This window comes from Protopterus annectens, chromosome 1.part1, assembly GCF_019279795.1.
Source record: "Protopterus annectens isolate FY-2018-M chromosome 1.part1, PAN1.0, whole genome shotgun sequence".
NCBI classification, from domain to species: domain Eukaryota; kingdom Metazoa; phylum Chordata; order Ceratodontiformes; family Protopteridae; genus Protopterus; species Protopterus annectens.
Window position 1 is genome coordinate 1,958,251,753 of NC_056726.1, and position 26,891 is coordinate 1,958,278,643.

Sequence of the window (26,891 nt, forward strand, 5' to 3'; positions counted from 1 at the left end):
TCAGATCATCCCAGTGATTTGCCAGAAAACCACAAATTTTATGAAGAACAGACGAAAAATACGAGGCAAAAATCTGGACATTCGGCGAAAATCTAAACAGTTGAGAGGTATAAATAGGACGTAACTCTCACAGCAAAATGATAACGAAAAAATATATTTCCTTTTTTGGATAAAGAGGTAGCATTATATTAAATATATAACTCCAATCTGACTACATGATATTGTGACATTTATTTTTCTCTTTCTCAAGTTCATTGATTAATAGACATGAAAGACTATAAAAAGAGTTGTCAGGTATTACTTCAACAGTTAACAGACTGTCTCAGTCTGTGGGATGCTGCTGTAGCGTTTCTATTGGTCAGAATAGCAGAGACGTGCTCTGAAAGCAAATTCTTGATATCCCACCAGGAAAGGAAAGAAGAGCCAAAGACTGATTATGCTCCTGAAGGGAGCAGTACTAGACAGCTTTCCTGAAATGGTTAAGTGTACAGGACAAGGGCTGTACTGACAGGGAAACCCTGAAGGTTGGTGGGACTCCTTTTGCAGAGCTTCGGTAATCTGGAATCCTAATCTGAGCTCTGTAAAAGAAGAAGAAGGAAAAGAGAACTGCAGGTGGAAACGGTTTGTGAACGTTAGCTCTTCAACAACCTGTTAGACCTATGTTTCCTCTCGGTACCCATAATTAAAAGAACCCGGCACTAAACACCATTAGTCCCTTATTTAATCCATTCGGGGCTGCAGCGAGAAGAGCTGGAAAAGAGAAATCCTGCTCGTGCAGTTATGATCATGAGCCAGATTCATCACCTTCACGCAGAGGCACGAGCCGGCGGTGCAAGGCAGCAGCAGGTTGACGGGACTACCGGCGGAGCTCAAGATGCTGCACAGCAGCAGCAGTCAAATTGGGCACAGGAAAAGGCTTTCTACGAGAACCTGACCCCCAAGAAGCACAAAACGGTAAGGAAAGAATTGTGCCAAATGCGTAGTTCTACATTCTGCAGGTGCATTGCGGGTGTGTGGATATTTATTTATTTGTTGGAAATGTTTACATATTCTGACTTTTTAATGGGATTCAACACATACTCGTGTAAGTAACTCCTGCAAGTGACAGCTAACGGAGCCAGTCCGATGTTACTCATATCGTATCCGGGCATTTCTTACATAAATTGCTTGACTTTGGGCTTTTCTCCAGCATTAAACCGTTTCTGTGGCAAAGTATGGGTGACTGAGGTGTTTCTGTAGAAATAATATGGCGGGTTCAAAAAAAGCAAGGAGCAAACAATATTGCAGTTAGAATTGTTTACATTAATGGCGGGTTCTAAAAATCAAGTAGCAAACAGCTGTCAGCATTGTAGTTAAAATTATTTGCATTGCCTATCTCCACCATTCGGAACTTCCCTTAGTTAGCATGTGTGTATGGCAACGAGTCTTGACCCTGGTGCTGATTCACTGACAGTCTCCCGGCTAGAGTCTTACATCTATACTACTTACTAGAACCACCAGTTCATGTTCATACAAGCGAGATGATCACACTCCTCCAAACCTGTCATTCTCTTCCATGGATTACATTCCCCGTTTTTACGTCGTGTGTGTGTGTTTTGCATTACAGCCTGTTATCCGGCCCTTTTCTAGCTGCTACACTTCTGTTAAGTAATCTTCCCACCAACCCCCTTCCCACTCCAGATTTTATTTAAAGACAAGCCCGTTTTGCATCCCAAAAATAGCTTGTAAATAACTCTTCTCGTGTTACTATGACTTGATGCAAGCCAGCCTTTCATTATGGCATGCCTTCTGCTTAACACCACAGGCCCGACAATGTGTGCGGAGCTGTGTTCTTACAGCATCAGCCGTATCCTTTCTGCATACACTGTATCGTATGACCTTGAAAGGCAGAGAGAGCACACATTCCCGAAATGTCCCAGTGTTGCATAAAACCACACCACAAAACGGAAAAGGTTCAAAGTATTCTAACCACGCTCCATGTCCTTTTCCTGGTTTCTTACCAGTGCAGCTTGTTCAAAGCTATTGTACTTTCTGGAGACTTTTGCTGTCTTACTGTTTCTAATATCATGCCCTTGCCGTCAGTGACGGTGCTACCCACTGTTCATTGTTTTAGCCAGTACTGTAATCCGCTTGACATATTCAAACAAAATGTATTTGCATATAAATACTAGGGTTTAAAGTAAACGAGCAACTGGTATTTAAGAGACATCAAACCATAAACTTTGGCAACAAAATATGACTAATAAACATGCCCCAACAGGCGCATAGTCTTTTGGTCAATGTTCTTCAGTTAAGGGATTCCTATGCATTTTTGATTTCTTTATTATGTTCCCATCAGAAGGTTATTTATTATTCCACTGTGTTTAGATATCAGATATCCCTAATGCAAGGCAATCTCTGTTTGGACAAGTGTGTCCTGGGAAGAAAAATATGAAAAATAAAATATCTTTGAGTTATTAGTCAAAAATATTTCCCAACTTTCTACTGATAGTTATATAAAGTACTTGCTATGTATGTGAACATTTTAGTATAAAATGAAACAATAGAAACAAATTAAATTCTGTGAACGCTTTTATTTTGGCAAAAAAAAAAGTGAAATCCAGTCCTTTGAACAGGTTGTGGATACCTCTTTATATTTTGGTTACCAGGTTAGAGCATTGATCACAGCATGACTTGTTGCAAACTCTGTTACATTTAAAGCAGTAGAAAAAAAATGCAATTAATACAACCAACAGTGGAACATAAAGGCAATACAAACTGGTCACAAACAAGAAAGATACAATGTGTACATTTTACATTGTGTTGATGTGTGCATTTTACAAGCAGAAAATCAAGGGAGTCGCAAAGAAAGAGAGAGAAACAAGGTTAACCTTGGGAACTGAGAAGCAAGATTAACCTTGGGAACTGTAGGGGTAGAAGACAAAGCAGGAGATAAGTAATGGTAAAGACAGAGTCCAAGAAGACAGAGAGAGCGAGAGAGGTAAATATAGGATGGTATAGAGCAAGGAGAAAGAGAAGCGATGTACATATTTACAGATTTACAGGAAACAGACACATAGTAGTAACCAATAGAGTGGTGCTGTAAATGGGGTGATGTGGGAGGAAATTAACCTAGTGAAGGGTGGTCTTCATTAAGTGACGTATCCTGTGTTCTGGCATTTGCATTTATATTGCTCAGATACTGTTTGATAGCCCTAGTTTTGGAGCAAGTACAGAGAAATTAACTCGTACGTATGTAATTTAGTACATGGGGTTTGGAGACTCGGGCCAATTATACTCTTACTTCTGAGGCTGGAGCTTGGGGTATTAGTGATCTTTCATTGCAAGTAGACAAGGGGCATCTTGACAGAGTAATTTGAAAAAATGGGAGCACAGACGCAGACTGGATCATCTGATTTGTACTTGGAGCCAGTTTGCCTAAGATAAAGTAAGGCAACAGTGTTTATGTCTAGGGAAATTGTTGATAAAGCAGCCTATTCTGTTAGATAAGGTCCATAGTGGTGATGTATTTTTGTTCGAGAAGATGGCAGAAAGAATAAGCCATACCTAAGGTGTGTGAGCAGGACACCTTTCCAAATGTCAGCCTTAGATGATGAGGAAAGGAAATGAGATATTTTCTGACCCAGAAAAGAAAGGCAGTTGAATTTAGCTATATGTTTTTGAATACACCCCTGAACGTTAAGAGATTGATACTTGGGTATCTCAATAAATTGGTGGCATTGATACAGTTGTTGTGCTGGTCAAAAAGCTTTTAGGAGCTTGAAACTTTGGGAAGTCTTCTTTATACCAAAGAGTATAGCCTTGGTCTTGGGGGTGGGGGTGTGGGGTTAAGGAGAAGCTTGTTAGAGGTGAGTCAGTGGTGTAGTTCTAGAAAATCATTTTGTTGCTGAGTTTGGATTACCTTTACTGTTGGGCTGGATCTGTAGATAACCATGTTGTTTGCATATAAGAGGAGATGTAACTGGGGTAGGTTAAGGGGCAACATTTAAAGAGCAGTGGGGTAAGGACTGATCCCTGTGGTACACCTGAATGAGTAGATGCAGTATATGACAGGGAAGAGCCAGTCTTCACAGAAAAGTATGTATTAGTCAATGTTTTTGAAACACTGTGCGGCTTCAGTGCATATGTCAAAGTACTGGGGGTGGGCTAGTAATATTTTGTGGTGTAGCCTCTCAAAGGTTTGGGTCAGGTAAATGAAAACGACACTAAGATTTCCTTTAACCTTGCTGATGAGTATGTTGTCAGTCAGAGCCCAGAGTGCAGTCAATTTACTCTTCTGTTTGTTGAAGAACAAATTTTTTTTCATTTTTTTCAAATATGGATAGTACTCTTGTACATTTATTAACAGTTCCTTTTGAGATACATATCCATCCTTTGCCTTCAGAGTACAAATTAATTCCTGTGCATCTCTCTTCATTAACAAAGTAGGATATTAACTTGAAACTACATAATTTCTTTATTAGACACTTATAAAATTAATATCTAAGTTCTTCATGCCAAGTCCTTGTAGCTTCTTTTATATGGATTATGGCACAGGACTTGTGCGAGTTTCATTGACTTTATTCTGTGTGTCTGTATTTTTGCATCACAGAGCAGCTAAATCTACACTGTTCTGTGTTGAGTCTACATAAGTATGTAATGAGGACGTGATATGATATCTTTTATAGAGTCAACAAAAATTTTACAGCAGAGACAGCTTGAGCTCTTGGACTGCAAGCCTTTCATCTGCAATCAGTAAATACTTTTAGCAGTTGCTTTGGCTTCTAAGTGGGATGGCCAACAGCATGCATGTCACTTCTGCTTTCTGTTATTTTTATGCAAAAATGGAAGATGCCACACATTTCACTTTTGCTCCCCAGGCTCCTGTTGTGCTATTGTACTGAATCCCAATATTTGTAGTCATATCAAAACATGTTGTGAATATGCTAAAATAATATAAATCATATGTCAGTATGGACCATTATCACTTTCTCTCTTTATGTGCGCATTTGAAAGTAAGGCACTTAATGTTGCACACGTTTATGCTGTGCAAAACACTCCCCCTGTAAAATTAATCTGCACAACCTAGCATATATGATATACAGTTGCCTGCAAACAGCACATAAAAATTACATGGTAATGCTTTAATATGTTGCACCTTGTCACGTACATCTCAATACACCAATATAGCTCCTTGTTACTTTCTTGTAGTTGATTTACAGTATATTTAAGCAGTAATGCAGGAAAAGGTTATGGCTCTCACTGTATGATTTAGTCTTGGACTGCAAACTTTGTCCAAAACTTTCAACAGAAGGAACTAAATAAAACATTGACCCATCTCACCATCATGAATTATTTAAATAACATGGGATGCTAGGTTGTATAGTAATGTTAATGTTTTTTGTAAATTGTTTTGTTTTTATAGTTGTGCTGTTTAACAAAGCTGGTATTTTACTGGCCTGGCTGTATGGCATATGGTGATAAAGACTTGACTATGACCAGCTGTTCTGAGCTTGATCAGCAACTCAGAAACTGGATGAGATGAGTCAGGAGAAAGAGTGGAGTTGATCCACTTCACAACTGACTCCTGCAGGAGTGCTGAGGATTTGCTGGCATTAGCTGCTTGTTTGGGTTGATTCTCTCTTCATGTAAGCCAGGAGGCACTTCCAGTGTACCATAGGCACAGGAGCCGCCCTTGTATTGTTCTATGTGGCAAAGCCACAAGATGGAAATGGAGGGGGAGAGAGAGAGTTAGTTGAAGACTCAGGGTCCCTTGCAAGAATGATGGTGTACCCAGCTTCTGACTATTCACGGTGAACCAATGGGCCAATAGGATCTCATTCCAGGAGTACTTTACTTTTATGATGTGATCTACAGCTGTCTTTTGTTTCTAAGCTTCATTTATGATGTTTCTAAGAGCTGCAGTCTTTAGTATTTATGGAGTGCAACTTGATCAGTGCTCATATGATAGAAACTGATTATAGCAGGACTACTGTGAGAGTGCTCATGCAACAGTGTGCAACATTTCAGAGTTAATGCACCAGGATATGATTATCTACTGTGAGAGTGATTATGCAACAGTGTGCAAAATTTCAGAGTTAATGCACCAGGATATGATTATCTATTTATATATCCATCTATCTGTGTATTTTAAAGGTTGCTTCTTTAACATTTAGTAGTAGGTAGTTCCTCAGCTGTTCAGAAATTGAATGAATGAATGAAAGAACTTTCCAGTTTTGGGTGAATATGAACTGCAATGGTATTGCTTCCTAGTTGCTATCAATATGTATATAAAATGTAAAATAATTAAGTAGTAAACAAAGCACTGGTGTTGTCTGTCCCACTTACCTTGCAAGAACCTTGAAGTTCTTTTATTTGTGCCACTGTTATAGCCCACATTCATTTGGCATGTATTAGGGGATATACATATGTTTATTACTTTAATGTCTGAATAGTTTAATTTAAACGTGCTATCAGTTTATTTCCTGGCTAATTCCATGACATTGTTCAACATTTAACAACATTGCCAAGTAATTTTTCTGATGTTATGACTAGTTATGAAATCATTCTGTAGTGAACTACTTGATGATGTTTGGATTTGGCATAATGGTTAATGTGTTTTACTAATGGACACGAGGTACAAGGTTTGATTCCCACCTTTGGTCACATTGGCTAAGCATGTGATATTTGGTTGGGGGTTGGTTTAATTGTTAAGATATCTACCTTACTGAAACAAGGTGCATATTTGATTCTGACACATACTTTCCTGGATTCTTTCTCACTTTTGTTGTTGCTGCTACTGTGTCTCTTCTTGCTGTATACTGTTTGACTAGACTTCTTGTCTAGCTGAGCAGTTTCATTCTTAGATCCATCTGTACGGGATACCAGGTGCAGCGTTGAGAACATTTTGGTGAAGTACTGGTGGATGCACTGCTCATAAAAAGAATTGCTGACAATTCAGTATATGTTTTATTTATCACCAAGTGAAATGAGTGGTGCACTGAGCAACATCTCTTGCACTGTTAATGTCAAGTGGTGTAGTGATTACATCAGTGAACTGATAGGGATTATAATGATGGAATGTTGCTGTAAAGTACTATAAGCAACACAGCAGTAGATGCACCCTTCAGTTCTACCATACTAGTAACATTTGGAGAAAGGGGTAGGGAAAAGTAATGACACATAGCATGGGAGACTGCTCATCCTGAAGATGTGCAGAGCTATTAATAGCTGTGTAGAAAGAGCCATGATAAGGTGAAAGCATTCATTGTAGCAGCTCTGGAATTCTGCTGTTGAAAATGGGACAGATAAAACTAAATACACTCATTGTAGCAGACCATTCTCTCTGCAGTTGCAGTACGCTTTTGACATTTGAAAGAAGGGGGCATGATAAGATTACAAAGTGTAGGAGACTATGCACCCTACAGAGTAAGGGCACATTTAAAATATCAGGTGCATTACTCTGTATGATAGAAGCAGAGGTACACATTGTATATATACATGACACTAGTAAATCATGGTGGAGGATGGGCAAAGAGAAATCATATGCCTGCTTAACGTTTCATATACACACTCACACACACACACACACACACACACACACACACACACACACACACACACGCACATGCAATTTGCAAATATTTCTCCAAGCACAGTTTTCCTTATTAGCAAGCTTCTCACACTTTTATTTTGCATGATTAAGGAAACATTTGAATTTTTAGCATGTACCAGTGACAGAGACATTATGAGGACACCACAGAAAAGGAGCAACAGACATGTCAAAGGAGGCTCACAAAACAGCAGGCCATTTCTAGAAATGAGATAATGGTTTGTTTTAGCTGTAGCTTTATTGAGGCAGTCAGAGAAAGAGGCAGCAAGAGAGAGAGAGAGAGAGAGAGAGAGAAGCAATGAATCCTTGCATACTTGGGAACAGTAATTTACTTTTTATAAATGTAAAGGTAGCAACCACAGTACAGGGCAGTGGAGTAGTGAATGGTGGGCAGCAACAGAGTTAGCGTAGACATAAGAACTACTGCATCTGTATGTGGCATCACTGAAGGAACTTTAAGATCACAGAGAAATAGTGGCCACACTAGTGAGTAGCTATGTACCTGATCAAAATGTCAGGCAGCTGATACCCAGTACAGCAGTAGAGATTACTGAGTCTCAGGGTGTGAACAGAGTTACCTTGATATTGTGGGAATGTTATAATACTGATTGCAGTGCCTGAGAAGAAATGTGAAGATATTAAAGAACAGATATCCTTAATATAGGATGCTGGAGTGCTCAGAGGCATGTAACAAGAGGTTTACATCCATAAGGTACTCAGAGAAGGACTGTGCCCAGCTGTGGCTTCCATAAATATTTCCATTTGTACTTTTCCTTGATTTCTACATTTCTCTTTATACAAATTTTCATAACATCTCTAATATCTACAAGATCTCTGGGTATTTTTCTTATTATAGGCTCCCTTAATTTGGCAACAGCCCTTTCTACTTTATGTTGCATAAGCCATTGTGATAAACATTTTTTCTCTGGAGTTACTTAAAAACAGTTGCTTAACAGCAATCTTTCTAAACTCATACGTATTATCCAGGTATTTATTTTCTCTTTAGCACTCTACAGTTGTGCTTCGTCTTGTTCTCTGAGATTCCCCTTATTCTCAAATACTTCAACCTTTGTCTGCCCCTCTACATAATTCTTGTTATTTCTTAACTGTGTGTGTGTGTGTGTGTGTGTGTGTGTGTGTGTGTGTGTGTATCTATATCTATATCTATATATCTATGGTTTTACTTTGTAAACTCAAATTACCACAATCGTTAATGCTACATGATCCAGACCATAATCCCGAACAGTGAAAACACTGAACGCTTCAAAGATCAACATTCTGAATATCGAAAGTGAAGTTGTAGACATTCTGTATGTCTCTCCGTGAAGTATTGCAGTATTGAAAGCAAAAAAGCATCGAACCTACAAAAAAAAAAAAAAACAACCTAAAAAGTGAAAAATTCTTTCACGTTTTTCCAGGGGAGTATGCTCCCCTGCACCACATACACACACTGCTACTTAAATATACCAACTCCAAGATCGCACTACTGTGAAAAGAATGGTAAAGTTCCCATTCTGCTCTGTATGGTGATCTCCATTCACAAGGTTCGATGTTTCAGTACTTCCTTCCTCTGGTCTTCCATGATCAGAAGGTAATTTTTCAGTTGTTCACTTGCAATAAAAAAATCTTGATCCCTGCTGTTTAACCTGGAATATTTAAGCACGTGTCCTTTAATTATGTTCTGGTAAATGTGCTTAGGATATAAGCTATCACATTTCAGTAGCTTGTTCCTCCTGCATTCTTTGTAATGTAAATACGTGTGGATCCCATTGTTAGCATCAGAACTAGTGGTAAATGGTATCACACACACTGACTCCACAGAGATAGCAAACCTGCTATCAGATAGGTATGGTGAAAATTTTACTCCCTTATCCCTTCCTAACTTACAACAAACCTTCCATCAAACTTCCCCTCCACCCTGCATATCTGAAAAGCAAGTCCTCCAGAACCTTATCCAAGGCAAAAAACAAAGCCTGTATGAGACTAGACTACATCCCAAGCTGTCTTCTAAACAGGCTAATACATGAACTACCATCACCACTAAGTACCCTTTTCAATCCTACCCTAAAAAAAAAAAAAAGAAAGAAAAAACAATAAAAAAGCATTTATGCAAGGGGGCAAGCCCTCCTGCACCCCCCATGTGGGGGGCTGTGCTTTCCACCCCCTTCTTTAGTATTCTCACTCCGAGATTGCACTACAGTGGGGAAAAGGAAAACACACACACACACATATGTGTGTGGTTTACTATTAAAATTACGAAACTGAAAATAAATTTCATACCTAAATGTTGACGAGTAATGTTGAATCTGCAGATTTATGACTGTTCAGTTAGACGTAAATCTGCAATAATTGCCAAAAAGGCCGACGTTCACAAATATAACGTTCAAACATTTAGAATCTACTCATATAAACTGTTCTGACATCTGTAGTTCGAATAATTCATAGGCGTACATTCTGATGTCAAGATTTTAATAGTAAACTATATATATATATATATATATATATATATATATAAAATTTTCACACACACACACACACACACGTGTATGCCACCCTACATGACACAAATGGTTGGTACAGTGGCGCAGCAAATAGTGTTGTTGCCTCACAGCAAGAGGTTCCTCGGTTTGATTCTTGGTTGGAGTGGGGATTGTTGGAGGAAGGCCCATAGTGTGGTTTCCTATTGGTGGATTACCTTAAAAGTATTGTAATTTCACCTGTATTTAAGCCTTGCATTTGCACATTGCAGTGCACCATACAGCAGGGGTTAGGGGTGCCCTGTATAGATGCAATTATGTTGAAACTCAGTTTTCCCTAGATATCTGTCAGTGGAATCCTCCCAAGCTTCCTTACTGCACTTTGGGTGCACTGAGTAGTGTTGCTTCACATATCATCAATACCCTTCAACAGAACAAGTACCTTTGTTAGTCCTAGCATAAAAATTGGGGAAACTAGCTCGATCCCTTTCCTAATGGTACATATAACCTGCTATAATGGATGGGCAGTTTCCCATAATTTCATCTGTCAGCCTGATTGACATAGGCATCCTGAGGCAATATAGTAATCACCTCATTTGTACTGACAACCACTTACTCCTAAAATAAACAAATACCCTATGTGAGGGATTGTAATAACACTATGAAATTGGAATCAATAATGTCATGTAAGAACAAGCCAATCAAAGAGGTTATCAGCACACACTTCATCTCTTACACATTCAGACCTCAAAATGAGCATGGAAGAACCAAAGGTGGACTTGTATCCACCTTCATTAAAGCCAGGTGGACCTTGAGACTGGTCAAACATTATGACACTGTTGAACTAATCCATATACAATTAACTATAGGCAAAATACCCTATCACAGTCATTGCTAGCTGTAGGTCCCCCACCATGAACCAAGAAAAGCACATCGCCTTCTTGAACTTACTGGAGTCACTCGTCATACAGCCCAACATTTGAGTCATGGGAGATTTCAACTATCCTTCCATCAACTGGGTGAGATACATGATCACAAATATGCTCACCCAGAGTTTCTTGGACTTTGTCAATACATACACTCTGGAACAGATTCTCTGCACCCCCACAAAGGACTCAAATGTCCTAGACATAGTACTTACCAACATGGGGTGTCATAGCACTTCCCCCTGTGTGACACCCTCCTTAGTAAGGTCGGACCATAAATCAGTCTCATTCAAAGTAACTATTGAACCTGTCACCACCACAGGAGCAAACTACAGCCTAGTAAGCTGTGGTATAAAAAGTTTTATACCCCCACAATCAAAGACAGCAATTAGTCCTATGCAGAGGTGTACACAAATTCCCTGTATAAACACTTAAGCAACTGTATAGACTCGGCTGTGCCAGACCAGATTAAAAATCAGGTCCTCCCCAAAAAAAAAACAAGCCACTGGTTATATAACAAAAGGAAGAAATTGATGCCTAGGAACAAGTTGACTCAGCAGAGGAAGAAGTCCCTCCACAACTTCAACAAGCAGACCAGAAATCTTGTAAAGTCATCTAAAGCTAATTACGAAAGTAAACTAGCATCCCTAGCTAAAGATAATCATAAGGCATTTTTAACTATGTTTGAAATCTAAAAGGGAATGCCCAGCTATGTGATGAACTGCTTGTAGATGGTACAAGTCATACTATACAGGAGGAAATTGCCAACTCGCTAGATGACAGATTTGGCACAAACTTTACCCCTCTGTCCCCACCAGCCATACCTCAAAGTATACCTGACACCAGTCCTCTAGAGATCAAGTCATATCTGCATTCTCCAAGGCCAAAAACACAACCTCAATGGGACCAGATAACATACCAGGTTGCTTATTAAGCAATCTAAAATGGGACCAAGCAGACCAAATTGGCATTCTCTTTAACCACAGCCTGAGAACTGGTTATGTTCCTCATCTGCAAGCCCATGGAAAGGATCATCATGGACCTTATTGACAAGGACATAGGTGGTCTTCAAACTCTAGATCCAATCCAGTTTGGCTTCATTAAGAGTAGATCATGCTTATTAAACCTAGTAGACTTATTCAAGAGAGTCACTAAAGCCTTGGATGAGGGTACGGCAATGCATACTGCTTATCTTAACCTAGCCAAGGCTTTTGATACAATCCATCACTTCGGCATTACTGAAAAACTCTTCAGCTGGGGATTAAACCTTGTGTCTCTAGATATGGTAGCCAATTGGCTCACATATGGAAAACATACTGTCAAGTTGGTGACTCCATTTCTACCAGTAGACCTGTCACCAGTGGCATACTACAAGGATCTGTGCTGGACCTTTTACTGTTTGGTATCTATATCTCAGAAATCCAGGCTAACGTGGCCTTTAGCTTGCTAAGTTCACTGATAATTGCAAATTGGGTGCAATCATTGAGTACCCCAATGATGTTAACATATTACAGGAGGGGCTAACACAAGAAAATGACTGGTGCCAAAGCCATGGTCTAAAACAAAATGCAAAAATGTTCATTACTATTCCCTTTGGCAAAGAAAGTGGAATTCCCTGCTAATTTGAATATTGACAGTACCCTGCTATGTCCAAACCCAGATGTGCAAGATCTGTTAACACAGGCAGATGGCAATTTGAACTCTCACTACCAAGTTTCCACAGTGGTAAGGAAAGCCTTCTATGTTGTGCGCCTCATAAGTAAAGGTATCGCATCCAGGTCTAAGGATGTTATAACTCCACTGTACTCGAACCTCATCAGACCATCAATAAAGTACAATGCTCCTTTCTGCATGTACCTCACCAGAAACCTGAAGTAGCTGGAGATACCACAGAAGTTTCTCACCAGAAAATACAGGGCCTACAAACCATGTATTGCGTAGATAGAATGAAAGTCCTGTCACTGTACTGTATATCATAGAGGCTGCTTCAAGGTGACTTGTACCTGGCCTACAGAGCTGTCTCTGACCCTGCCCTGATGGATGCGCTGCACATCTGCAAGTCAAATGGCACAAGAGTCACTTGCTCTAGGGATATTAACCTAGCCTGTGACATTACAGAACATGCTGGAGAGACAGGTATATCTCCCAGAGATTGCTACTACTCTGTAATAAACTTCCAATTCATGTGAAGCAGAGCTCCTCACTGACCGTATTCAAGTGCAGTCTGGATAAATGTATGGGAGACCGCAAAATTACCCTGGGGGTTGCAGCCATGTCCCTCATGGACAGGGGATATCGGTGTTCAATATAGACACGCACTGCAAATTACATCCATCTAACCAGAGACAATTGAGGCAGCTCAGGATTAACATGTCTAAGCTTGTAAGGGCTCTAGGGCTGCTAGCATAGTAACCTCCGATGAACCTTAAGACTCCTAAAGCATGAAGGACAAGAAAAACTTAAGTAGAAGAAATGCAGGTGACAGGGTGGATGGTTACATTGCAGTGCAGAATTATGCTCTTAATTTTCGTAAGTGGATGAGTGCATATCAAAATACTAATTTTTATGTGCTAGGTGAAGTTATAAGGAGGCAATCACTCTGTAAATTGCCTGAGAACATAAGAATTTGGTTTAGCAGATCACTGCTAAGGAAAAAGGAAAAAAATGTGACCTCTATCTAGCTAGCAGTACACAACTGCATAAGAAGGGGATACCTAGTACTACAATATAAATATAAGGTAACTTATGGGAGTAGTCTAAATCTTCACAGTAGGTTGCATAGTCAAAGTATGAAAACACTGTCTCCTGTAATGGAAAAGTGCTGCTGTAATATGTTTCCATTGTAACCAAATGAGGCATATTATGGTCCAACTGTCCACTGCAACAATTTGGGGAGAAAAGTCACATGATGGAGCAAATAAAAGTAGCAACAGAATAATGGTAATTTGTCTTAAAATTGCAACTGCTCCAGATTATTACAGGGATTTTACCATATCCAGTTATATGGTAGGGAAACTACTATCGAGATATCGCATGAAATGTAACTGCTGTTAAGCCTTTAGTTGTTATAGAGAAGCATTACCTATTAGGGCAATGGGAAACACCTTTTCAGGTGCCATTGGCCATGATTAATTTAGATTAGAAAGAGGTCAGTGTAACAATCAGATGGCAATGTTTCATGATGTCTCAGCAGAAGTTCTAATATTGTACAACTTGGGAATAACACAGTGTCCTGTGTACATGCATATGCATGTACACAGTGTCCTGTGTACATGCATATGCATGTGGCTAAGTGTGGAAGAAATCATGTGGGAAAGGTAGTGAGTATAATACCCAGTCAGTGAGTACACCCACTGGAGTATGGTAATGTGACCTCTTAAAAAAACTTAGGATGTAGTGAACTGGCTGAACCAGGGCATAGCTGTCAAAAGTCATTACATCACCAATGACATTTTTTACTTTTGGAAGATAATTGGTTGATAACTTTGTCAAAATGTACTGGAATTCTGTTTAGAAGGAAAACTGGAGAAAAATATAGAGAAAGAGAGTTAAGGCAGACATAGATAATAAATTGCAGTTTACAAATTCAAGGGAGATAGCACAGGGCCTACTAATCCTTAACAGTGAAGACAGTCTGTATATTGGAAAAAGGGTTTGCTATATAAAAAGTAGACTATTAAGAAACGCTCAGGGAGAAGTGGTGTAATAGTCGGCAGTCCTATGGGCTATCAGCAGGCATTCTAGCAATGGCCAATGATATTTTTTAATTGGCCAGACATTATAAAATATGGTAAAGTAGTACCAAAATGCTTGTGAGCAATACACAGTGTAAACATAGAGCACTAACAAATACCAAAAAGGACAATTTTATTTGTCAGGGGAACAAATGCTAGATAAAACTGGCAAAAAGTGTTCTACCCTGTCAACAAGAACTCAAAGGTCTTTCCAAATAAAAACATGTATGAGATTGACAAAACACATATCTTTGGTCTCAAAATGAATTTTGTGAGGTACTCTCAAAACTTACTAGAGTTTAGAAAAAAGGAAGATCTGTGAGAACTGAAATGTGGGAAAAGTTATCCATTCAAAGAAAATAAAAAAAGTAGTACTAAAATATATTGAATCAGGATAATTTCAAATAGGTGGATTGTGCTTGCCTTTTACAGTGAAGTGTAATGTAAAAAGTGTGAAATTATTTGTAAACCTGCATTTGCTGCTACGGAAATTTATTGCAATTAAAACAAATGAAACTATGTTTTTTTATTGCTTAGATGTGTACATCTGAATTAAGTCAAAGATTAATTTTTTATTTTGGATTTTTCAAAGTGTAGTGCTGTAAGATGTTAACTCTCCTAATATTCTGGGTCATTTGGCTTGAGAGAATCTAAGAAAGGTAAAACATATTCACAGAATATTAACAAAATTGTGTTTACACAAGTAATCATACAGTCACAAAAACATCTTACTGTAGATACCATGCATAGCAGTGATGCCCTGTATAATTACGCTGAATTGCTTCCAGACTTAGAAAACATGCCAGGAGAGTTCATAGGTTCATAGGTTCATACCAGGCTATCTGCCCTAGGGCATTTATAAGCCTAGCCAGAGTATGTTTGGCTTTCGCCACCCATTTTAAATTAATTTTGCTATGCCCTTTTTCGAGGTTAGTATACTGTGCCTCTGTCTAACAGTGACACAGAAGTGATACCCGGGGTAAACCTACGATCTCCCATCCACTCATCAAGATTCCTCTTTAAGAGAGTCAATGAGGGACTCTGCCTAACCTGGACTGGGATTTTATTCCAGAGTGAAGGGAGCCTCTGGGTTATGAATCTGTCCCTCCAGCATGTCCTGTTTATTTCAGTGCTGAGGTTCAAGTCTCTCGAGCGTGTAGCTCAATGGGATTTAGATTAATTCATTCATTCCATAATGAAATTTCAATTTTGGCAGTGTATTTTGTTTAGATATTTTTGCTCTTTAGATATTTTGAGGTTGTTATTTTGACTCTCGATCATATATGCTGATTTAGATCATGTGTAGTACTTTATATATATATATATATATATATATATATATATATATATATATATATATATATATATATATATACAATAGATGTATGTATGCGTGAGAGTGTATGTATGCATGAGAGTGTATAAAAAGAAAAGGTGAAAATGTTTTGTCTCTGATGCATGGATACAAGCATGATACTCAGAAACAAATAAATTCTGCACTCCAAATGATGTCCAAAAAGGGGTTGTATTAGCCAGTGTCAAAAAGCACTTAGCTGGTGGCATGTATTTCATATCTCCTGTTGCTGCACTCCTGACTACCCTGTTTTTGGTAGCATATCATCAAAGGTTTTTCAGTTTCAATATATACTACACTTGGATCTTCATGACACTGACAATGGAAACCATTCTAATATAAACATTTTGCATTTGTTGCTGTCACTATCACAATAACTATCTGCTAACATCCTTACACGTACAGCATTCCCCAGAGTACTCCATATTTACAATCTGAACATAGTTTCACTTTTGCATTCATCTATGATTTTCTCATGAAACTTCTGCTAAATTAAGAACTTCAACTAAATGACATTATTCAATCCCAGTGATAATGTTTAAATCCCACTTGTATCTCTAAAATGAAGTACATTTAAAATACACAGAAATGCAATTAACACCAACCTGACTTCCTGCACATGTTCATACTAACAGATTACTGTAACAATTACTAACAGTAGGATTACTATAACAATTTACATTTCTTTAGTTCATCTTTCAAATAACTTGTCACACAAATGGCTAATTGTAATTAAGTCATCATTTTACGTATACTTCAGCTAGTCCTGCATCTTTAATGAGCTGAGTGCTGTGGAATCACATTATTACATCTGTTACATTCTTTACCAATTTACAGTCAGTTCACACAGAGTTTAACTAATAACATAAAATAGTTATGTTAATTTGTCTTACAGGGTGCATTCAGATATCTATATTTGTCTTTAAATGAACCATTTTGATTATATTTCATTGTTTTTCTGAGTCATTTTCTGGATGAGATAACATACTATTAACTCAGAATACTGTAATGTTAAATGTATAACAACATTTAACAGGTGTTGGTGTATGGAGAGGTGGAGATATGTTTTAGAGAAGAGAGTAATGAAGGTCAGCAGGGCTAAAACAGAATATATGTGTGTAAATGAGAGGGAGGGTAGAGAAATGGTGAGGATGCAGGGAGTAGAGTTGGTAAAAGTGGATGAGTTTAAGCACTTGGGATCAACAGTTCAGTGTAATGGTGAGTGTGGAAGAGAGGTGAAGAAGTGAGTACATGCAGGGTGGAATGGGTGGAGAAGAGTGTCATGAGTGATTTGTGACAGACGGGTACCAATAAGAGTGAAAGGGAAGGTCTACAAGAGGGTAGTGAGACCAGCTATGTTATATGGGTTGGAGACAGTAGCATTGAGGAAAAGGCAGAAGTCAGAGCTGGATGTGGCAGAGTTAAAGATGTTAAGATTTGCACTGCGTGTGACTAGGATGGACAGGATTAGGAATCAGTATATTAGAGGGTCAGCTCAGGTTGGACAGTTTGGAGACAAAGCAAGAGAGGCGAGATTGCATTGGTTTGGACATGTGCTGAGGAGGGATGCTGGGTATATTGGGAAAAGGATGCTAAGGATGGAGCTGCCAGGTAAGAGGAAAAGAGGAAGGCCTAAGATAAGGTTTATGGATGTGGTGAGAGAGGACATGCAGGCGGTTGATGTGAAAGAGCATGATGCAGAGGACAGGAAGAATTGGAAACAGATGATCCGCTGTGGCGACCCCTGGGAACAGTCGAAAGAAGATGATGATGATGGCGTATGCATGTTTTGAATAGTGTATCCATTGTAATTTCTATAAAATTACTCATTCTAGGTTTAAAAGAAGAGATTGACTTTAGTTATTATTTTAAAGTATGCATTTCGTAATACATCTTTTCAGATGCAGCCTGAGAATAGCAATACCGAGAGTCAAACCGAATGATGGAGCCTAAGCAGGCAGCTACAAGATGAAACTTGTTCTCAGCTTTTAGACTTTACTGCCTGTGCCGTATTGCCAGTCAGATATTTCAGTGTGATTCATCTTGTATTCTTTATAAAAAAAAAAAAGTTGTATTGGGCTTCCTTCTTAGATAGACGTGAAGTTCACAAATTACTTTTATCCATAAAGAGTAGTGTATGGTGCCATCCTCTCTCCAGTTTTACATTATGCCATATGTAAGAAAGAAAATGTGCTTCTAAGAAATTCAGATTTGTTTAAAATGCATTTTCAAGAATACTGTTTCTTGATATATCATAGATTTTTTTCTGTGCCAACATCAGTAACCCACTCAGTCAGTCAAAGATTTTCAGTGGGTTCTCTGACTCATTCAGTGAATCCTCAGTGAATCATGTTATTTGCTTTGTTGATAAAACTGTGAATAGATAGTTGTGGTGCGCAATTCTGGTTGTATTTTTCTGGAAGGTTGCTCAACAGATTTTCCTTAAAAAAAGAAATAAAGTAATATTATTATTGACCAAGGCATGCAACAGTTCGGCCTTCTCTCAGAATTTTACAGGTATCAGCAATCCTTGTCAAGTCAAACATCACGCCATTATTTTTAAACTCGGAGATAACACAAACTTTCATTTAAGTGGTGTGAAGAGATATACTGCTGAGCATGTCATGAACTCTGTTCCACGTACTAGGGTTACAAACTCTGTTTTCAAATTAAATTTTCCTGTTAAAGAAACTGCTTAATTTTTAACAAATAGGTGTAATACACATTCTAAAAATTGCATATTAACACTGAGATTTGACATTACCCGACAAGAAACTTGAGTCAGGTTGCCTCCAGGGACATAGGCACTGTGTGTGTGTGTATGTATGGGTGTGTATATGCATATATTATGTGTGTATATATATATATATATATATATATATATATATATATATATGTATATATATATATATATATATATATATATATATATGTGTGTGTGTGTGTGTGTGTGTGTGTGTGTGTGTGTGTGTATATATACATATATATACATATATATATATATATATATATATATATATATATATATATATATATATATATATATATATATATATATATATATATATATACACATATATATATCTAAAATATGTTTCACTTTCATAACCAGGAAGGCTTACTTACAAGGATCCGAAATCCCTTTTATAGGTCACAAGTCAGTAAGGTAATGCATTTAGGGTAATAAAGTAAGGTAGATGAAATGACTTGAGATTTGAATCTAAGTCTTCAGGGCTGCAGTTCATTGCAGTGACTGTAACCCATAAGCCTGTTGAAAGATCAGTCTGTATTTTACTGCAACATACTAAATTGTGACTACTGAACATAGATTAGAGAAATACTGGTAGCATTCATTCTGAAGGAGATCAGATATGTGTTTTTGACAGCGGTTTTCCCTTTTTTTGCATGTTTCATTTCTGGATGAGATCATATACGTGTTTGTTGCAGTGGTTTTCTTTTTTTCACATGCTGATTTTCAAGGAGATATACATAAGTAAGTAAGGAGTAAGAGTAACACTCCACATTTGGAATATGCTTTATTTCTTAAAGGATTGTATGGTAGAATAGCTTAGTTTAAATTCTCTGTAGCTTTTTCTGCATTTTCTTAGTTTTCAAGAGCAATAGTACATATTTTCATAATACAACATGTCCATCCAGTTTTCTGTTATGCATTTCATCATTCCAACCATTATATTTTTTATTTTTATTGTGTTTATTGTTATCTGTAATTAACTGTTATTGATTTCATGGTTCATTGTTTGACTACCTTTTTGGCAGTTTCTTTTTAATTTTAATTTAATTTTAATTATTTTTCTGTGTGGAGCTTTTCTCTCGGGTGTCTGCTGAAAAAGGACCTTTTCGTCTCAGCCACACACCCTGGTTAACAAATGTAAAATGAAATAAATAAAATACCTTTTAAGTGGGGTTTGCAGTAACTTGGTGTGATGAATTATTATTTTTCCATATTACCAAGTAATACCACAAGTACATACTGATAGTAAGACTTAGAACTTGTTTCCTTCTCATTCCCTGATTACCAAAAGGTCCTGTGTACTTGCCGATAAGTGCATTATTTGCCCCTTGCAGATATTTTACAGATCATGTGGAAGTTGAGATACAATTGGGGGATCCTACAGTTCTGCAAACACTTTAAATACCAAAATTTGAGGTGGAGGTAGCTTTTGATCTTGAATCCACAAGAATGCAGTAATGTGCTACTGTTCATAAAAGCTAGGCTTTGGCTAATATATGCATTGTTATGTGTAGCTCTCTAGCATCTCGCAAAATGCATTGCTGCCCAATAAAAAAAAACTTGCAAGGTATGTCCTTTTATTCCATTCTTGGGCATGTATACACACCAGTGCATTCTTTTAAAGAATATTAATACCCTTCTAATCATTCAAAGAGCCTAATTCCTTCTGTGTGAAACACTTTACAGAAATGAATTTCTTCTCTCAGCTTCCAAACTGCAAATCCACCTCCTTGTCTTAATTCCTCAGATCATAACTCTCAAGAACATATACTTCAATCAGAGCCCCTTTGCCTTTTCAGAATGTGTCTTTTCAGAACTCGCCCTGTCTACCTGGAATGTTCTCCTCATCTACTCTCAGATCACTTTTACATGTTTATTATTTATTTATTAATCTGACATTTGTTGACTAGGTTAGTCCAACTTGGACAGAGCCCTTTTTTAGTTATGACCCAGGGAGAAAAGCTCCACAGAAAATACATTCAAATACAGTTGAATTATAATAATACAAAATCACATAGACATACACAATAACAAGTTAACATACATAACAAATAGAAAATACATTTCAGCATGAGGAGGTACAGAGGAGATAACAAGAAATAATCCTGATAGACATTTAGCTATTAAAGTTATAAACCAGAATATATTAGACTGGCTGTGAATAGGAGAAGAGATGGTAAAGTAAGAAAATCATTTTTAAGAGTGTAGGGAAGAAGCAGAGAAGAAGGAAAGATGGGTAGCAACGGTGCAATAAAGAGAGAGTAGGAGAAAGGTAGGGTTTCACAGAAGTAGTAGCAAGATGAGAGAATTATGCACCATTTAGACTTGCCATGTTTCCATGATAATCTGCAAAATAACTATTTATGTAATTACATCTTTCCTCTACATTAAGTTTGACACTCTCAGTAACTGACTTATATGCGTACATCTTGAACTATAGGTCCAAAATGCCCACTCCCACTAGACCATCCTGACAGATCGCAACCAGCTATCCTGTAACTAACACTAATTTACTCATAACTAACATTAATTTATTCATTATTAGTTAAAGTCTCAAGCACACTGTCATCAGTTGTGTATCCTTAGCATGTACTATCCACAGTAACGTTCTGTATTACTTACAATAACATTATTGTCCTTATATTTATAGCTCACAGAACTCCCAGGATAGAGTTCCATTGTTACTTGTATCATTTTTATTCTGTTCAAAATAGTTCTGTGTTTCTATGTAGGTTATCCTCTGCAGCATATACTTTTTTTTTCTATGTACTTTCCCATTGTGAGTCCTAAGCATGAGTCCTCTTCCTATCGGTCATACCCGTTTGCTAACCCATCCTGAGTATTTCCCAGTATAGGCAAGAGCTGGATGGAGAGGCCAGCATGCAGGCAGCTTCTGCAGTGATTTGTGCTTTCACTGGCATCCTGGCTATTTTATTGTCATTTTAAGCATTGCAAGACCCAGCTGTTTAGTTCCTCAATGAATACTACTTCTGCACACTTCATGTTATGTGTTCTCTCCTCTCTTTTAATTTTCTTGTTATTCCTGAGTTCAGTTTCTGTTGGAACTGAATAATGACACTTGCGGGCTATATTGACTGGCAAAATGGCAGTGACTTTTAAACTCTGCATTTGATGCTGCTGAATATTCAGTCATTAACATCTAAGACAGAACTGTTTATCTTTTCAGCAAGGCTCGCTTCTGAGACTTCATTAACTGTTTTCCCTTGTGCTTTCTGATTTGCATGACTTCTATGAGCTCCCCATCTGCAAGACCTGCGTAGAGGATTGGTTAGTGGCTGTGAAGGGTGCCACTTAGATACATTTATTATTAATGCTTGTTTATTTAATTTTAATGAAAATGACTTCTGATACTTGTCTTTTTCAGGAAGGAAAGGGTATTTAACTTCTGTTTACATAAATCTGTTGATTCTTATGCACAAGTATGTGGACACAAACAGTGAGATTACTGGTATCAGTGACATGTTTTATGGTAATCACTCTTTGTTTTATGTGGTAAGAGCAACAAGTCTTGTATTCACTTATAAAAATGGAAAGCACATTGTTAGAATCATTAGATGTCAATGCTTTTGGTATTGCTGCAAATTCCTGTTAAATTATCTTTGCTTTTATAATTATGAAATACCATATTGATGTATTTTCAAAATTACATCATGATATTCAGAATTTACCCTTAACATACACCACTTCTTAGATATGGGTATCCTTTTAGACAATAATCATCTTTATTTTGAAACCTGTGTTTACAGCACTGCTGTGACTTGTTTTTATCAGTATTCCTGGAACAAATTTGAAATAAATGTTTTCTTACTAGGTGGTCAGGTGCTTATATTTATTTTCAGTTATACTTCAGATTTTAAACATTAAAAATGTCCGGTTAACTGTAATTACTTATTTTATCCATTAACACATTTTTAAAGAATCTTTCCACATAATATTTGCTGGCTTATAAGCATCAGATGGGAAGCAATATTTTTTTCACTTACACAGCATAAAAAGCATGTTAAAATACATTCTTTGTACATGCAGTTAGTCATGTAAGCACCAGTTATTTGTTTTGATATCTTCATATATTAATATTAGCCTAGGGGAATTAGTTTTGCTGGCTAATGCTTACATTGCAGCTTCTTGACTAACCCTGTCACCACTACCAGAAGCATGCTTTTATGTTATGTATTTGCATCTAAAGAAAGTTGTCTTCCTTCTTACAGGTTGTAAATGCTTACTTTCGAAATACACAGCTATTTATTTGGCCCACAGAAGTTTGCAGTCTTTTTTTTTTTTTTTGAAGTTTGACACCTCAAAGAGACTTGTAGATGTTTAAGACCTTTGAGACATGGAGAAAATATTCTATATATTATTCCTCTATTTGTGTCCCCCCCTCCCAAGCTGATTGACAACAGTTCTGCTGCACCATTTTAACTTAACTGTCCCCTGGGTTTGGGACCATACTAGCCTATCTGACTATTTTAACTTGTGTCTATGGTACTGTCCTCTGGGGCTGGTACCATACCCATAGGGGGTTGTATAGGTCAGTGACTAATGCCTGGCAGTAATTGGGCCTAGCCACTTGCATTTGATAACTTGCTTTGAAAGTGGTGCTGGGGTTAGACAGCAATTTGAATCCTCTATCTTATATGCAGGGAAGTTGGACTAAAAACATCTCTCAATCAACAGATGCCAAATGGAGTATAAGAAAAAGGAGATATGAACATTGTTTTGATGTAGCAGGGTTGTAATGAAGTTAAACGTTTTAAACGAAGTAGTCCTCATTGTAGATCAGGCCGATATATCTGGGGATGTGGAAAGAAAAGGTCATGCTTGCTTAAGGAGTGACTCTGTATTTAGAAGGATGATGTAAGAGGACAGTGGACAACTCTACTTCATGCTTAGAGAATGAGGAAGACAAAGTAATGGATAAGTTAATAGATATGATCCAGCCTCATCAAAAGATAGGAACTTGACTCCATAAGAGCTACAAGCTACACCAGGTCTCATGATCACGATGAAATTTGAACCAAGAGTATCAGGTTACTCATTCTCTTCATCCCCCCCCCCCCCCCAACTAGGATCAGTTATTTACTTGTTGTAGGAAATTGAACATTGTCTTCTTAAGATCATAGGTTCATATGTAAGAACTAGGCAATCTATCTGCAGACAGTTACAAACCTAGCCAAAAAACCCTATTAAAAAGTTCCCTCTAGCCTAAAGGATGTCAAGACAAGCTAAACAAGAGGAGAATATGAGGATGTTCCCCAATTATCTAGGTTTATCTTGAAGGTGGCAAGAGTGTTTGACATGGATTGCATTTTAAATATTTGAGATGCAGCTGATTTTTTGTGTGGTCTGAAGAAGCGATTTTATTGAGAAAGCGCTCATCTGTGCTCGAATAAAAGTCTATTTGGATTTTACACTGCTCTTTGCCATTTGCTCTTTATTGGTTTGCTTTGGTGCTGTGTTCTACATTTTTGTTCAATATATACTTGGTTTGTCCCAGCTCCCTTCAATAAACACATCACACCAAGTGACATTTGATGACCTTTATTAAATTTCCATAACATAGCTTTGTTCACCAAATTCATTAATTACAACTATTCATAATATAATTGATTCTAAACACAGCATAACATCCTTGTAATGCTGATCAGGGCAGCATACCTACTCACCCTGCCCCAGTAAGCAGCGTCCCTACCTCTGCTCGCTTACTTTACTTAATAAAGCACCATCCTTGTAATGTCAGTCAGGGCAGTGTACCTACTCACCCTGACCAGCACGAAGAGTCTGTACCTCTTCTTGCTTACTTTACTTATGAAGCAGCATCCCATATCACTTCATAAACCATCCATTGAATTACCTTCCACCAAATAAGCCGCATTCTTACCTCAGCTTGCTAATCTATTCAGCAAGCTTCCTCCAACTACTCATTTCTTTTCCCCAGATCCTTGAAATGAACATCCAGATACTAGAGGGGGAACAGACGAAGGCAAGCCTATCCCTCTTCTCTGCCAACCTGCCTGACCAGGCTATTCCCCCTTCTACCCAAAATTGTTCAACCCACTACTTCCCATAAAGGGAAGAGTCAAGCCAACATCTTTCGGTGTACCCATCTGTAAAGCACCTTAGCATCATGTCAGGAATCCACCTTACCATATCCTCACTGAAACACATCCTAATAAAACTAAATAAAGTAGGATTACTATGACCCCACTGCACCATCGTAACATCCACACCAATAGAATACATACCCTTTCAGACCGCTTCCTTCACAGCTGAATTCATGTCTCAATCTGAATGGATTGACAACCTATAACCACAACAAAAAACACAAACTATAACCCCATGAACTCAAATCGACACCCGGTCAAAAAACACCATTATCAAGTCTCACACCCATGACCCTGTCATCTGTAGCATATCACCTTAGCCCACCAGCCACCCATTTCTGGATGTGCAACAAATCAATTACCATAGGGAATGGTCTAACTCCCAAAAACTTTAATGTCCTAACCTTAGATGGCAGAAAACCCAGCACCCCTTGACCTAGTTCCTGAAAACTTGCCTTTGCTCATCAATGAAGTACTCTATGTGCCCAGCCATAGACACCCCCAATTCATCATTACCAAATGACGATCAAAACTAAAACTTAGGCCACCCCACTCAGAACATCCTAGCAACCATCCATGCTAGAAAACAACTACTTACCATCCTTAACCTCTGTTTGTCCTTTGCCTTTCCCCTCGAAGGCTCCCCTGCCATTATGTTACCTATACCGCTAGTAAGTAATTAAGACCTATCCTACAACCAGGCTTCCTTTAACATTCTAACTCCCCTGTAACAGCACATCCAGTTTCTAAAATTACCCAAACATAGCCACTGACCTGCCATGCTTCCTCAAACCCCACTTACAACCTTCACTCAGAACCACAAGTGAAATTATCCTTGCGCTACTCTGTAAAACCCTAACTTGGTATGTGACCTTAACACTCCCTACTCGAGACAAATTTGTCACTCCACCATCCAAACTTTGTAACTTAATATCACCCTGCACCCCCCCATGAAAATACAAAATTCCCCACTAAATCTTCACTAACCAACTGGACCATCCTGCCCTGTGTACAAGTCTTGAACCCCCATACACAACCACCTGTCCACCCATCTCCTACCCCCAGGTGACTGAAAAACACTTGACCAAGCTAAAACCCCCACCCTCTACTTGAATTGAATTATAAAACTACCCCAAATTCCTGAAACCAACGGCTGGTCCTGTTAACCCAACCTGACAACCAGCAACCCTACCACAGTCATGCCAACCCCAAAATTAGCCCTATTTTTTCAGACTTCCCCCACTAAAAGTATGATGCCTAGCAAATTGACAAACACCAAATTCCCATATCTCTTGGATTTCCCCTTTAAGGCTTCCTCTCAATATGCCCTCTGTCCCCCAGTAATGAATTCAACCCTAAAAATCTGCTGGTAGACCTCATACCACCCTTTGCCTACTTAACAGTAATCCACTTGTGCCATCTTTGCTTGCCACTGCAGCCAAACATCATGCATCACCTTCAGTCGCCAACTGATGTGACACTCCACACTTTTTAATGACCGCACTACCCATCACCCCAAATATGGACACAATGGTCAATATATGCACATCCCTCATTGATCTGTGAAAGAAAAACTGTTAATGCACTGCCCTAACCAAAGTAACCCACTACCCTATTCCTACCACTAACCGAAGTATGAGTAAGTATAAATCCTGTCAGAGTCCCAAAGGCTTAACTGTCATATATGACATTATCAGCTAATAAGGAGACAAATTATTTCCCACAGCGTACCCCGTCTCTGAAAAGCAGCATGTTGTTGTCCACTCTAGATGCCAACTTGATGAGTGGATGGTAGCATCACCCCAGAACCAGTTGCCTAGTAACTTCCTATGATCCTAAGACTGCTGTGACTCCACCCCACCCGCTTGAACCCCAGCAACAGTGACGTGCCTTAATGTCCACTAAATAAAATCGATTACCTGTAACTTCATCACG

At 38.2% G+C, this 26,891-nt stretch overlaps 1 protein-coding gene across 1 annotated transcript in view; it reads left to right on the plus strand.

Moving 5' to 3' along the window:
• Nucleotides 1-411: 411 nt before the first annotated feature.
• LOC122813058 (cytosolic 5'-nucleotidase 1A-like) overlaps nucleotides 412-26,891 on the plus strand; it is a 701,175-nt gene continuing 674,695 nt past the window's right edge. Inside the window, exon 1 of the mRNA XM_044085180.1 lies at nucleotides 412-954. Within this exon, the coding sequence (XP_043941115.1) occupies nucleotides 781-954 (174 nt within the window). The 5' untranslated portion in view covers nucleotides 412-780. The remainder of the gene's footprint in view (nucleotides 955-26,891) is intronic.